The sequence below is a fragment of the Apis cerana genome, linkage group LG7 (genome assembly GCF_029169275.1).
Source record: "Apis cerana isolate GH-2021 linkage group LG7, AcerK_1.0, whole genome shotgun sequence".
NCBI classification, from domain to species: domain Eukaryota; kingdom Metazoa; phylum Arthropoda; class Insecta; order Hymenoptera; family Apidae; genus Apis; species Apis cerana.
The window spans coordinates 6,573,049-6,590,528 of record NC_083858.1 but is presented as its reverse complement, the minus strand read 5'-3'; the positions used below and the strand labels follow the sequence as shown (position 1 = coordinate 6,590,528).

The window sequence follows — 17,480 nt, the reverse complement described above, 5'->3', positions numbered from 1 at the left end:
AATTATCATATAATATCTATATTATTATATAATAAAATTAAAAGTGTTATTAGCAAAGGATACAAAAATTTTAAAATTCTAAGAGAATTTTTATGAATTTAGGAATGAAGGTTATAAACAGTACAAGGTATACTTATATAGTTTATCTTAACTATCGGTTACACAGGCTAGTTTTTGTAAGATTGTGAAGTTATCAACCGATATTCGATGTGTCCTATAATTGTTAGAGATCTAGCTGTCACGTTATACGAGAAAGTTGCTTCCTTATGGACGTAGATACGATATCGTACAAAATCATTTTTGAGACCGTACTCGAGATAAATCGTGACTCGACTATTGCCTGACCACGCCTTTCTTAGACGTGCTGGTATTCATTTAGAGTCTTGAAACAACTCGCAAAAGTTCAGAAGGTCGTATAGGTGATACATGAATCCTACTATGCACCCATGTCATGAAAATATATCCTATTATGTTAATATATATTAAGTATATGGTCTAATTGAAAATTATAATGAAATCTTTGTCAAAATAGCTGAAGAAAATTTGAAATAAGTTAAATCAAATATTAGAAAAATGAAATATTTTTTTAAACAAATATTATTTGCAGATATATTACATCATAAATACTATTCATTATTTATATTTTCGATATAATAAAAATAAAATATTTATTTTCTTTCCGTTTATTTTAAACTGTCAAAAATAAATAGATTCTATTGTTCGTTTCTTATTCATAAGTAAATTTTTTTTATATATTATGTTTTATATATTATGTTATGTAATAGTATGATTATATGATAGTATGATTTTAGATAGTATGATAGTATGATAAAATAAAAAAATATTTATTTAAAATGTTATTTTTTTTTATTTTATTCTTTTATTTTTATTTTATTTATTATATGAATATTTTATTTCGAAATAATATTTATACGGGTTTTCAAATATTAAAATATTATGATAATCGTGTAATTATTATTTAAAAAAAAAATAATTTATAAAATAAAATAAAATTCTATATCATTCGAAATATTTATTTGTATTTATCTATTTGCACTATCTAATTTTTGATTTATATTTTTTCAATCCTAATGATAAATAATTGGGTTACATTTAAATTTATTAAATTTATTAATTTTGATATTATAATATTTTAAGCATATTATATTTTTTATTTTCTAAATTACATATAAATATAATATAAAATTTGATGACTTCTTGTCTAAAAAGAAAAATATATTAAAATAATTCTATATTTATTTTACTTTTTTGAAGCTATTTTTTAAATTTATAGTTTTTGTAAATTTACAAAACAATTATAATAAATAATATATATTATATAAAATATATTATATTATAAAAAATAACTTATTAAATATAATATTTCATGTACATGGTTTAATAATTCATAGTAACTAGATGTAAAAATTTATTAATAATCTTAAACTAGTCGATTTTTTACCTTAATATCATTTGTAATATTACCACATGTTTAAATTAGTTATCTTAAATTTTATAATCTTATTCAATATTTTTATTATCTAAATTTTATATTAGAAATTCTGTATCAAAATATAGAATAATAGTTTTGCAATAAAAGTAAAGTAGATATATTATCAATAAATAATGCAGAATTTTGTATAAGTAATTGATATAATATATAATAATATATGATATAATATATAATAATATATATGTATGTATTTCTAAATATAATGTGAGCATGTATGTATATATATTAAATCAGATTTTTGAATCAAGGAATTTTGCTCTTATATCAGACAACTTTTTATATTGAATAAATAACATCAAAAAAATTTTGCAAAAATTTTTGTAAATACAAGCAAAAAAACATTCAAAATTTAATCATTTCATTAACAAAATGCTATTTATTAACGAAATATAAATATATATATAGTAAAAATTTTTTTTGTTGCAAACTCCAATATTTTTATTTTGATAATCTGAAGTTTTACTAATTTAATGAAGTCTTATTAATTAAATAAATTTAAATATAAAAGATTTTATATTACAAAAGAGAATAGAAACTTATAGTAAAATATTATCTTATTTTTCAATCTTTTTTTATGTTTTGTTTTTAATTAGAAAATATAAATTATTATATCTAATTATAAATATATCTAATTTAAATTATTTTAATAAATAATTATATATTCATAAAATATTTTAATTTAGAATGTATGTTTGAATTTTATTTTAATCTTGTGAAATTGTATTTTTTTTGCTGAAAATAAACTGCAACGTTCTGACGTTGTTCGGTTTCACTTGTCATAGAAAGAAATACAAAGGGAATGTTCAATAGCAAAAAAGGAAATAAAAAGAGTATATTACCACAAAAGTACTGAAAACGGTACTTTCGCACGAAAGAAAGCATTATACTGTATGTAACAAAGAGAATTACGTTTAAATATAATGCATCGTACAATGTAGATGTGTCATTTAATTTAAATGCTTTAAAAATCTTGTTTTTGACGATGATATCAGAAAAATAATAAGAGAAAATAATAGCAAAAAAAAATTATGATTATCATGCAAAGAGAAGAATATATATGAATATGAGATATCCATTTTATTTTTTGTTGTTGAGAGTTTAAAAATAATAATAAATAGTAATCAAATAATCAAATAATCAAATAAAAAAAATTTGAAGAATTTTATATGTAATATGTTGCATAAACATAAAAATTATGGACTGATACAAAATTTTTGATTTGTTTAGTTTTAAAGCAAATAAATTATGAAACTTACATCATTAATAAAAAAGTTTTATTAATGTATAAATAAAATAAAATAATCTAATAAATATTATAAAATATTACAAAATATTAATAAATATAATAAAATATTAAATATTATAAAATAAGTATAATTAGACAGATAACTTATTTTATTTGCAATAATTGTAATATGACAATTAGGTTTTTTAAATTTATAGTAATTATGGTAATCTATAAATCCATTGGCATGACTATAGATACTATATCTATAACTCTTTATAATTAATCTTATCTAATCTTTATCTTAATCTTTATAATTTTCGGAAAATTTCAATTTTATAGTTATCAATTAATTATTTCATATTTATAACAATTTGTCATTTCGTTTTTTCTTATTATATCATGATTAAAAATAAGAATATTTCAAATTTTTATTAATAAATTAAAACTATGATTATTATAGTATAATTTTATTTTTTTAAAATCTAAAAATCATAAAATAAATTAAAATAAATTTCATTTTAATAAATTTATAGAAACTTTTATTATAACAAAAATTTAAAACTTTTACTAAATAAAATAAAAATAATAACGATTGCTATAGAAAAATATCATGATATAATATTTGAACAATCATTATCAAAACTGTATCTACTTTTTTCTCTGCATTTCATCTTATGATTTTCAATGATTTTAATATTAGTTTGACTAATTAATTTAATTGATTGATTTAATTTAATTAATTTAATTGATTACGAAAAAAATAGTAAAGATTACTTTTTATAATTTTTTTATCTGAATCTATGAAAATTTAAAAAATTCATTTCGTAGATTTATATTATTTTATATGCAATATATGCTAAAAATTTCATATTTCAAAATTTTGATGCAGAAAAATGACAGTGATCGAAAAATATAAGATTTATTACGAAAATTTATTACTGAAAAACTGCTATTTTCATCATTTTTATTTATTTTATTTGTAGCTAGCAATATTATCAGATTTCAAAAATTGATTTTAAAATTTTAAATTAATATATATATAATTAAAATAAATCTATATCTTTTAAATTTATATAAATAAATAAATAAATAATAATATATCTAAATTAAATATATCTTTTAAATTTTCATTACATATTTTCAGATAATAGAATTGTAAAAATCAATGTTTATTATTTTCTTCATGATCTTGATTCGGATTGCAACATTTTTTCAAAATATTATACCCATATAATAAATTAATCCTCCTAATAATTTTGTCGAAAAAAATTTAAATCATTCAATTGTAAAAAAGTTATTTTGTTTTAAAGAATATATTTTTGTTTGCTATTGTAATCTCCGATGGTGGATGTCGATCTTTTGATTTACGTACAAAAAACAACTGCACATATTTATACCAATGGCAACACTCATTAAAAACATATACAAATAAAAAGTTAGATATTTTGTATTTCTTGAAAAAAATTTATACAATTCGATTGTCATTCAAAAAATTTTCATAATGCGTACTTAAAATTAATTATTCTATAAAAATTTCCGACAAAAAAAAAGAAAAATTATAAAAAAAAATTTTCACGAAATATCTATTTCACGATTCCATTTTTATGATTTCAGGTGAGTTTAACATCTTTCGCCAAGTTGATGAACCGCGCAGCGTTCGTTCACTTCCTCCTCCCAGGTAAGTGTCATGTTCTACTGATAAATCGGCTCGTCCGCATCTTCCGTTTCTCGTGTGGAGAAAGAGAGAAACGGTGGACCATACACGAGGAAAATCAAGTAGGAGCTATGTAAACGACCGATCGCGCAGCGGGGACCTTCGAGCCAATCCGAAGGAGTTCATTGTCATCGGACGTGGTACATGCCGAACGTTCGTTCTCGTAACAAATGACGTTGCACGTTACCACGCCGGATGTCACTCGATATCACTCGTACGGATCGTTGACCGATCGTACCGGCTGAATTTCTATGCGGTGGATTCGTTACGAATTCAGTAAAAAATTATACACTTTCTGACATCGACGACAATGACGACAACACCATGGTACCCTTCGACTCCTTGAAGGCGTGGATGGAACGTGTCTCGATAAATCTCTTGTGCACAATAGCGGCCAATCTTGTAACACCAACATTCTATGACTTACAAGATCTCTGAAGGGATTGAACTCTCTGAAGGGATAAACGGTGATCGGAAAGAACGATGCGAAATCTCGTGTCGTTTATTTCTGGTATACAATCATCGTTGAATCGATATCATTTGCAAACGTTTCGTTGCTTATAAATCAAATTTTATTAAAATTAAATTTCGAAAACTTTGGTAATATTTATACAGGATATTTTTTTATCTCATTTTGATATCTTTGTTATTTCAATATTATTTTACTCGTAGCGAAAAATGTTTTGCATAAAAGTTGTAATTGATAGTTTTTTCACGAATGGATGCGTAAAAGTTACCTGAAGATCAACTTTATTTTTTTTTAATGAAATTATATATTTTTTAATACATTAATCGATATTCAATATAAAAAAGTATTAATCCATATATGCTTGAGAATTATGAGCAGATATTTCAACTGGAATTTTGTAAAACTTATTATTTGAAAGATAAAAAAAAACATGAGTGAGTATTATTTTTTGTGTTCCTTGTGTTTTTGTGTTCTTTTCATAAAATAAATTTTGTAAATGGAAATATTTTCTAAACTCATAATTTTTAAATATATACGAACTACATTAATTGATTATTAAAAAATTTTTAAATATATATACATATTTAAAAAGAATTTTTAAATGGAAAATCAAAAAAATAGAGTTGGTCTTCTTATGATCTTTATTTTATTAAAAAAATTATTGATATCATAATATGTTTCCTCCGTTATCCAATTTTCATATGAAATATTTTTCATCGCGAGTAATAATAGAAAATCAAGATGTCAAAATCAAATAAGGCATTCTGTATGTACAAATCCTATTGTTTATATTTGAGTGAGTTTCGTGTGAAAATTCGAAATAGGCCACAGGGTGTGTCGGTATTCATGATACGACTATGAATTCTACGTGAAAAAATAAGTTGAAAATATTGGATAAAATTTTATGTTTGAAGCTTCGTTTTCCAGAAAAACTAGTTTAAAAATTTGTCACGTATGCATGAATTTTAGTAACTTTCGATTACATATGACTGAATATGAATTTATTCCAAAAATAAATTCGTATATTTTAAAAAAATCAGAATGTTAAAGGATTAATAACTACGAATAAATGTAAATTTAAAAATAATAAATTATCATAAATCAATAAATAAATGTATAAATAAATAATATCAATAGACTTTTCAGATAATTTTATTTTATATCACAAATAAATTAGCTATTTATTTAGAAATATGCTATTTGAAGAATTATTGTTAGTAAATAAAGCTTAACACTTTATAAAACTTAACAATTAAAAAAAATTATTAATTATAATAAATGATATAACATAAATAATAATATAAATAATGAAAAAAGTATATTTGATGGAATAAATAATAGAAAGCAAAGGAAATAATACAGTAATATATAATAATATAAATATAACGAATTTATATATTAAAAAATCTATAATAATTAAAATACATTTTATTTTAATAAATATATATAATAATTCATAATAAATAATAATTATCAAAAATATATTTGATATATCTAATATAATTGATTTTATGACAATTGAATCGAAAAACGATAATCTCTCAAAAATAAATATATAAAATATGAAAAAATAGAAATCTAGTGAATAAGATTTATGAATATAAGCTTTATTCATTATTTTTTATTGAAGATTAAGATTACAGCATAAAGATATTATGAATAATGATATGCAAGTGATATTATTAAAATGATAAACAATTAGAAATCGATTCAATTCCAAAATAAATACAAAATTTATATTTATAAAATCTTGAAAGTTTAAAATATTTTTTATATTCTTGTTATTCCTATGAATTAATAATTTGTTTTAAAGATTTTTATAATATTATAATTATATTTTATTATATATTATATTATTTTAATATTATATAATTATATTATTATTATAGTTATTATAATTATATTTAAAATATGTTTAAGTGTAAATTATTTTAAATATATAAATAATATATAAATATATAATATATAATATAATATATAATATTTAATAATAATATATAAATATATAATAATTCAAAGAATCTATATAGTAAAATATATAAAGTATTTTATTATATAAACTGATAGTATCAAATTTTATTTTTAATAGATATTTAATATAAGAGTTACCATAATAACACGTATAATTTTGAATATAATTTATTTTAAAAGTTATTGTTACTAATATATATTTCAATAAAAATCCAGAATCTAAATGTATTATTTCAATATTGATATTCAATATATATCTTAAATACAATATTAAATATCATAACAAAATTATTTAAAATAATTAATAGTAAAAAAGATAAATATTCATTTAGATCAGGTTTAGAGTCGATTCAAAAACATAAAAAGAATTTTTTTATAAATATATTGTAAAATATTTGTTTTTTCAATTTTCATAAATATCAATTTTCCTTATATAATTATTCATCTTTGTCGTGAACAACTGTTTGTTAAGTTCAAATAAACCTGATTGATACATCGTTTTCTCTCAAAATATCTCTAGTCGAGCCACAAATATTTCGTGCAAAAGGTTGAAGACAACTTCTCTATATTTCTATTCATTGGTTGAAGTTCTCGATGTGTAAAAGCGCGTCTTTGCTAACCACATGAGTAGTTTATGAACATTTGCTAGCCATTTGACCGGTCAGTAGAAATGCGAATAAATGCAAATAGTGATAAATATTTGCAAATGTTTCAGAAAAGTATTGTTACTTCAAATAAAGTTTGTTCTTTGTACGTATTGAAAGAAAACTGTCAATTAATGAATTGATTAATTAATAATAAATTATGAAATTCACGCCATTTAATGTTAACAAATTATTAATAAAAAGATTAATAAAAAGATTCATTACGAATGCTTTTTAACATTTTCGAATGTTTATATACGTTTATAGATTGATTAATTTTATAATATTTTTATGGATATTTAAACGCTTCCTAAGATTTTGCATAGATAGATTATATTATTATTTTTTGAATATAAGTTTTCTAATTGATCTAATAATAAATTTTAATATTTTAGATTTTCAAAAGTTTAAAATAATTCAAAATTGCTTATTAATATTTACATCTCATTAGATAATAAATTTTTTTCAAAAATATTTTCAATAAGAATTGATTTTAAAAAAGAAATACTTTAACAATTTTATTCTCAATTTTTGAAATTTATTATCTAAATAAATTATCTAAATATTATTATTTTACTTTAGATGAATTATTTATTCTGTTTTTAAACAATTTTCAAATTTAATCAAAATAATAATCTACATTCCAAGTATAAAAATATTATCCAAAATTTATTATCAAAAAAATTATTGAAATCAAAAATGAATATTAAAAATTTTAGATTAGAAACTAATTTAGATTCTAATAGTATAATGCATTATTAAATTATATTTATTTATATATAGAATAACTGATGATACACATTAGATGATAAGATGATAAAAGATAAAGGATAAAAAATACAAATAAAAAAATTCAAAAACATAGAATAAAATTTTTTCAAAACTTTATTTTAAAAAGAAAAATTTATAATGAAAATTGACAATGAAATTATTTTCTGATTACGAAACTAAAATAGGAATGAAGTTACAATAAATAATTTAAAACGTATAAAAATTAGCAAAAAATAAAGAATAAATATTTTTTATTTAAGTAATTTTTTAAAAAATGATAAATTTAAAAATTTGAAAATTACATGATTTCTTTATTATACGCGTTCAATAATTTTTTTAAAAACAAGATCTTAGGTGATAAAATTTTATTCTACTTATTCTTTTTTCTAGTTATATAGAGTAATTTATTAATAATTCATTTGTGTCTAATAAAAAAATAATCAATTTTAATCATTATTTAATTTTTAACTTTTTTTTATTCAAAACTAAAGCTTTGAAAAAGTTTTATTCTATATTTTCAATTTATTTTTTCACATAAAATCATACATTGTTCGGTTATATTATGTACATTCTAAATAACAATACATAAAGAGAAAAATAATAAAATATGCTATCATTTGCTATTTTTTTTTTTATAAATAAGTAAATCCAAGCACCTGTATGTCTCATAACAACTTTACAATAGAGGAAAGATGGCGTTCATCTCGAACAGACAACAGATAATTATTATTCGAAGCGACAATTTGTGTCGCGGTCAGGGCTGTATACTGAAGATTGATATTACGGTTGTGCCGACAAATGGCTACAATTCGTCCCTTGAAAACCGTAATACGCGGCTGCTTGGCTGCCTGACCGAGGTTCATGCGCTCTATCGTTTCACACGACATTCACATTAGTACATACATTTTGTGCATACGTATACAAACTGATACACACATATATGACCATATATAAATATACATGGTCTTTGACAAAGAGTCTTCCATGCTGATACACGTGCATGCACACGCTGCTGAATGTGACTCCTGGGTGGTAGATCGTAATTACCATAAGTCGTGAAATATGACTTTATGATGACGCGTCTGTACGACAAATGGAACAACCGCTGGTTCACTGACCAGTAATACCAACTGACATTGGAATCCTTCGTTTTATCGTTTCATCGATGCATCTCACATGTGAAAGAATTTGCTCTTAATTGTCATAATCAATTGTTGTTATGTAGGAAATATTAGCTAATACACTAGTAAAAATTGAATGAATTGAGGATTAATTTTTTTTTATAAATTGATTTTAAGACAAAATAATTCAAATAATATTCGAATATTAATTCTTCGAGAGATAAATTATATAATGAATGAATCATACATAAAAATAAATTAACATGTTTATCAATTTGGAAGAACATTAATATAATTGCAAAATTTAAATTTTTCGATTTATCGAATTTTTCGATATATCGATATATTTCGATAGATTATATTATATTTTATATTTTTTATTTTTTTCTATTACAATTCGTTTTCAAATTATTCTAATTAATTAATAATTTTTCAACTTTAAAACATTATCTCATCTCTTGAACATAGAAATTAACAGCAAAAAAAAATATATGTTCTATATTTTCAGATTTTTTTTTCCTTTTTTACTTGCAAAATTTTATTAAAATCGATTATAATTAATATCATAGAATATCATAGTCTTATTGTGAGCTTATGAATTTAGTTTTCTTTATTGAAAAATTATTTTTTCATTCCACTAATTTAACCACTATCATACTTCAATTTTGGAATTATATATAATTAAACCAAATGTTCGAAGTGTTTGCTTCATGTGTTAACAGATGCTATTTTTGCAAATCCATAAATACAATAAAATAGACTCACTATTAGTTGATTTTCAAATTTTTACTTTCAGAAATTTATATAAGGAAATAATATGCAAAAAAAGATATAAAAAGATATTATTCAAGAAACATCTGGTATTTTTTAAACAAATATGGAATTTGACAGTACAGTAGCATATTCGAATTTTTTTAATAATTCATAAGTCGAACGCTATAATAGTAAAGTATATATTTATTTATATTTTTTATTTATTTGATTGCATATTTATTTTTTGAAATATTGATATATATATTTCGAATCATTTTAACAAAAATCATTTATAAACAAAATTTTAATAGTGTTTGATTATTTAAATTTTAATTTATTATTATTTATTATTATTTTAGTTTATTATTATCTGAATTATCTATATAAATTCTTCTATATAAATTCTCTCTAAAACAATTATTCTTTTAACATAATAACATAATTGAAAACATAAATTTATCTTTGAAATTATATGTTTGAAATTATATTTATTATATTCGTTAAACATTAATTAGTTATTATGCTTCCAAAATTGTTTCCAAAAATTTTTAATATTTGATACATTATTGTGCATTTTAAAAAAAATTCCTATTAATTTAACAAAAAATCAGAGAGAGAACCATAAAAAAAATTACATAGATTTATATATTCGCAATATGTTCATATAAACAAAGTTTTATTGTAATTCTTTTTTTAATTCATTGAAAATTAATTATTAATAATTTATAAATATATATAAATATATATAATTATTTATATATATTTATTGTAAAAGTGTAATACTTAAAATTTAATTTTAAATTTTTTTTCAAAAATGAATTGCAAAATTTTTTCTAAAAATATGTAATACTTTAAGGATTTTTAACACTAGATTTATGGATATTGATTATATAGCTTTTTTTTACTGAAATCCGTCTTTTTGAATATGTTAAAATGCAATTTTTTGTAAATTATTTATTTAAAATCTATAGATTTTTATTTATTATTATCTTTAATACATTTTTTACGTGTAAATTCTATCTTGGATGTATACTTTTCGCATACATATTTGTTAGATTTAATGCAAATATAGTTAGACTCCGGACACTGAATTGAAACTAGTATTTTATTCATCGTGATATTCAGTGCCCAATTTTTCAGCTAATTAAAAGAGAAAATTCTTTTGAACTTTGTTTACTTTAGTGATCTCTTTGTATAATAATCTAAGCATTGATGGCTACTAAATCTAAAAACAATCATAAAACAAACGAAAGGGCTATCAACGGGATTTTGCTTTCACAGTATTTTTTTCATTATCAGCATCTTTTATTTCACTTTTGCTTTCAATATCTGTAATCATATGCATAAATAATACTCATTCCTTTTTTTTTACTGTATGTATTGTGATAATTTTTATTCTCACTGTCGTCAGAATCTTCAATTTCTTTATTTTGTCAAATTTTTCCTTGCTTTCGCATAATTCGTTTATATCAGAATCCGATCCAGATTGAGCTTTATTTATGCTGGTTATTCTTTTTATTTTTCTTATTTATTTTATTATTCTTTTTTTATCAATTCCATGTTTTTAAGACTTATCCATAATAATATAAACATAAAAAATATTTTTTTTGGATAGGTTTTGAAAAATTCAAATTTTTACTTACAAAAATAAATTTTTGCTAAATTTCCAAATAACATTTATTATTTTTTTTTTTTTTTACAAAACGCACTGTTGAAATTATCTCTCATGTAAATCTATTTGTTTTATAAAATAAGACAGATTTACTTTCAAAAATCATTTCTTTTCTTTGCAAAATTCATCGTTGAAGGGATTATTTATTATCATATCACCATTATAAACAACTTGTTTGATTATTATTTTGTATTTATGTATTATTGTATTATGTATTTATTGTTAAATCGTCATTTGCTTGATGTTGTTTTTTGTTATTAATTGTTATTTTATTTTTATTATTTCGTAATAAATATGATCTATATAAATTAATTCGTTAAATTGACGGATTTTCGTAAAAATAGATATACAATATCTAGATATAATAAAATATAAATGTTTGAGAGAAAACGAATAGAAATATATATTTGCATTATATCATTAAAAACCAATATATAATGTTTAAAGAATAATATTATATGTATATTCAGAATTTTTAAGCAAAATCGAAAATCTGTCAAATTGACAAGTTTTGTAAATCTAGTGTTAAGATTCCAAATTACGCAAGCAGATTTATTATAGATTCTTTTTTTAATTTAGCATTGTGCATCCAAAATATTTAAAACTAAAATCAATATTGAGCATCGACATTATAAAATAATTTATGTAATTTAATAGATAAAATATTTTATTAAAAAGATTATTACGAAATATTCAAATTTTTTTATTAAATATGTTTCAATATTAAAATAATTTTAAAACAGTTTAAGGAAAAAAGACTTTGTAGAAATATTTAATTGTAGGATCATAATTATCTCATTTAGAATCATAAGATTAAATTATATTTTTTCATCAATATTAGTTAAAAATAGAAAAGGTACTTTCGATAATCTTGAATTAGATAGAAATGATCCGACTTGAAATTACAACATTTTGTTTATATTATATTATATTTTTATACATCAATATTATATCAATTATCATAAATAATATATATAACATAATTTGAAAATAATTATAATATAATGAATACCGTTGTTAATTATTTATAATATTATTTCAATTTTAATCGCATAATTTTATTAATAATTTAATTTTATTTAATAATATTAATATTACTAATTATATAATTATATAATTTATAACTATATAAAATTGATTATTATCTTTATTTTCTGAAAAATATCTCTCTCGCAGTTATGTCATTGTCTTTCCAGGCCAATGACATATTATCTATTAATCTCTTTAAACTTGCCATCTAATTTCATATATTTTCGAGCCGAGATGAAACTCGTAGAATAGAAAATCATGCATACTGAAAATCACTCAAAAGAGAATATATTTTTTAATGAAACTGTCTTGTTGAGAATCAATGATGTAAAAGACTTAAAATAAGAAAATTTTGTGATATATCACAAATAAAATAAAATCTGAAAATAATTCAAAACTTATATTTGTTTTTCGTATACTGATTTATTATGATGTTCAGAAATATGATAATGAAATGTAATCAGATTAGATCGGTGAAAATCCGCATGATGCAAATTACATTTGTCTTTGCTTGTTCCATGATTATAATGTATAACATGCAACGTTTAAATAAATTTGTAAACCACTCTAAAGATCTTTTTCGTGAAATTTTAATTAACTTGTTTAATTATCTTTAAAAATAAAAGTTTCTGATAATATCTGTTCAATTTTCTATGAATATGATTCTTATTTTGTTTTTTATAAGCAATAAATACTTTAAATACTTTAATAAATACTTTAATTAGAAAAAATAATGATTATAAATAGTATTTACGCATCATTCCATTTATTATAATATTTAAATAATTGAATAATAATTCAAGTTAAATTTTATTTTATTTAACGTGATTTGATTTTTTATTATAATACAACAAAATTTTGATATTATAGAAATGAAATAAAGAATTTAATAAAAGGATACTTCATTTAAAATATGAATATGCAAATATTTTTTGAAATTAGTATATTAGTATATATTATTGAAATTTGTATATATTATATATTAGTATATATATACTTATATATGTATCATTTATAAAAATTTGATGTCGTAAAATATCTTTTATACATGTAATTCTAGTATATTCTTTATGTCTAAAAAAAAAAATTTCTCAAGTTTGAATAAAATATGAAAAAATTTTTGTTGAAATAAATTTTTCCTTATTTATTTTCCTTTTTATAATAACGATAAAATTAAAATACAAAAATTCGATAAATATAAAAAAATTAAAACAAAAATTATTATTTATATTACAATTGTATTTATTAATTAAATTGTAATTATAATTACAATATATTACAATTTCTAAATAAATTATTGACAGATTTATTAATTGATCACTATGAATATAAAAAATATTGTAAATAAAATACATATATATAAATACATATATTCATTGATATAAATATAATATGTGTGCAAAATTCTTATGAATCATCGTCAAGGAGGCAGAAAAAGGAAAATAGTGTAACATATTTAAGTGTTCAGTCAAGTGTTTTTTTTATCTTTATTTTCGTTTCCACTTTCAAGAAAAATCTATGCTCTCTTAGCTTCCGTGAAGAAAAACTTTCAATTTCCGGTTGAAAAAAATAACATTTCGATAATACTTTTTTCAGTTATTCAGTGTTTTCTTCTTAAACTCTATTATCTATTAATTAATTAACATTCAATCAAAATATATGTACTTTAAAAATACTGTTAACAGAATTTTTAAGAAAAATTTATATTGTTGAAATGATTATAAGAAAAAAAAATCACTAAATTTATAATATAACGTTACATTATTATATTTCTAAATTATTTTGACAATTATATTATCATGTAATCACACCTATAATTTCAAATATGAATTGTTAATAGTTAGAATATCAATTTTTAGAATAAGCATTATTATATAAATTTAGATTTTTGGAATTGATTCTAATAATTTTAATAATTGTATATTAATAATTATCAAAAGATTTCATCTTATGTTTATTCAAAAGATATTATTCAAGTATGCAAGTATGTATTAATTAAATATGCATGAACAAATCTATTGTTTTCATTCCATAATAGATTTTTTGCTATGCAAAATTAAACGCGAAATCCATAATGCTGTTTTGATGTACATTGTTTTTTTTATGATTCAGAGATGTGACTTCTGTATAATTTAGAATTTATAGAATTATAAATATAATCTTGGCAAAAGATCTCTATATATATTTTACATTTTATAAAAAATATTTTATTTGCAATATATAATATATTTTATGATTTTCTGATTAGGTTTATTAAATCTTGTAAGATTATCAGATACTCTCAGGATTTTGGAAAAATTATTTTCTTAAAAAAAGAATAAAAAAATGCCGTTTTGAAGTATAATTGTAGACTTAGTAAAGTTGCAATGAAATGTAATTTTGCTATGTAATTTTAATATCTTTGGTGTAGGTAATCTTATCAATACCAGGGGCTTTGTTTGTGTTGCAGGTTGTAGCTAGTTTATGGAGGATTTGGAATGGGCACTTGCGGTCAGGACTCTAGATTTATCGTGCGTTCATGCCAGTCGTACACCTCCTCCTCACAAGGTGTGGACAAATTGTGTGCATTATTGTGACCTTTCTGGAACATGTTTGTCAATAGTGTTGTCTCTTTCTCCTTGTCAAAAAGGAGATCTTACTTGTCCCTGGTACACTATATGTTTCAATTTGGATAATTGAAAGTAAAATTTTGAATTATCCTGTTAATTGAAAAGCATATTCCAGAAGCTTTTTTTATAAAAGCTTGATCAGTTTTCACAGGAAAAGAGAAGAGAGTAAAATTTTTGATTCTTTGGTGTGCGAATTCAAATTGATGCTATTTTCTCTTTTCAGTAGGAAACTGTTACCTCGAACAACTTAATTGTGTGTTCTTTTCTACTTAGCTTCTCCTTTCGTTTCTTCCTTCTTAGTTTACCTCGTTTAGGAGGAAACCAAATATTTTAGTGTAAAGAATTCACAGATAGTGTATGTACGCAAATATTTTATATGCTATAATAACTTTTTATGTAATCTAGTACTGCAAGAAAGTTTTCAGTTTATTTAAGTTTTAAGACGGCATTTAGAATCGTCAATACAAATATTTTCTCTTTTCTTATAACTTTAAAATTCAAAAGAAAAAGAGAAAAGGGAGAAGTAATTTCTTTACAAATCATTTCGCTTCCTCTTAATTTATTTTTCTTGTTTTTTGTTCATTCTAATAAAAACTAATTCAATAAATTTTTTAATAATTATTACGTAACTTAATCATAAAATATTTAATCTTGTGAATGTTAGGAAAATTTTAATCTCTAATTTATCTATATATGTTTTTTTAATCTCCATAATAAATATAAAATTTCATAGAATTTCAAAAAATAAATATATATACAGAGTATATATTTTATCTAAATAAAATGAAATATCTTTTAAAGAAGAAATGATGTGTAATAAAAATATTATTTAAAAATGTTGTAATAAAAATATTCTTAGAAAAATTGTTTATAAGAAGAAATATATATTATACAATTTTAATAAAATTAATATTAATAATTTCTTATAGAGATTATATTTCTTATTGGATTATATAATTTTTATTATTTATTATTTAAATTATTTATATCAAAAAATCATTAATTTAGGAATTATCATAACTTGAAATAAACTCTATAATTTATAAAACTTTATCATATAAAAGACAAGATATCTGCGATTCTTCATGTTTTTTCGTCTTTCATATAACTTTTACAAATATTAAGTTAAAATATTTCCTAAACTAAAAATTTTAAAATTTTAAAATAAAATGGCTTAGTATTTTTTTTTTTTATATATAGGAAATGAGCTGCATCGATTAATGCGGTGAAAAATATAGTTCTATTTAAAAAATTCAAATCGACTTTCATATAATTTATATATATCAATTTATAGAAATAATATTAATACTATATATAATTTTTTTTTATATTGAATAAACATTATTATATAAATATTGTTTCTTTAAGAGATTATATTTATATAAAATAAATACTTTGTATAAAAATAAATTTAATAAATTTAAATAAAATAAAAATGTAAATCATTTTATTAATTATAATAAATTTTTCCTAATTATAATAATTTCTTATATAAATATCGTATTATTAATAATACGATATATAATTAATAATCAGCAATAATTCTTAAATATTACAAAAGAAAACTCATATCTTTATAGCATGAATTATTTTACAACATAATAAGCATTTAAATGAAATATCGAAGTTACAAAATTTACAAATACAAAAATTAAAATATTCAAACAATGATACGAATATCTATAATGATATCTACTAATGTTATTAATATATTAATAATATATTATAACATTAATAATATATTATAATATATTAATGTTATTAATATATATTAATATTAAAAGTAAATAACAAAAATCAAAATATATCATATATATCAAACATAAAGTGACGAATCTTTATATAATCGAAGAATGCGAGAGAATTTTAACAAAAAGAGTAAGAATACGAAAAATTAATAATCAATTCACAATATGAATCTACGAATCGCTTAAATATTAAAATCATCGATGAATAAAAAATATTAACCTCTAGTTTTTTCCGCTA

General features: G+C 20.2%; 1 protein-coding gene across 2 annotated transcripts in view; it reads left to right on the top strand.

Moving 5' to 3' along the window:
• The window catches only part of LOC107993215 (CCR4-NOT transcription complex subunit 6-like), a 355,976-nt gene that overhangs the window by 243,019 nt on the left and 95,477 nt on the right, over positions 1 to 17,480 (top strand). The window contains exon 1 of one of the 2 annotated variants that reach the window (XM_062076960.1): positions 15,335 to 15,432. The exons of the other annotated variant lie outside the window; for it this stretch is intronic. Within the exon in view, the coding sequence (XP_061932944.1) occupies positions 15,363 to 15,432 (70 nt within the window). The 5' untranslated portion in view covers positions 15,335 to 15,362. Of the gene's footprint in view, positions 1 to 15,334; positions 15,433 to 17,480 lie in introns of those variants that run through there. 2 annotated transcript variants of the gene reach the window in all.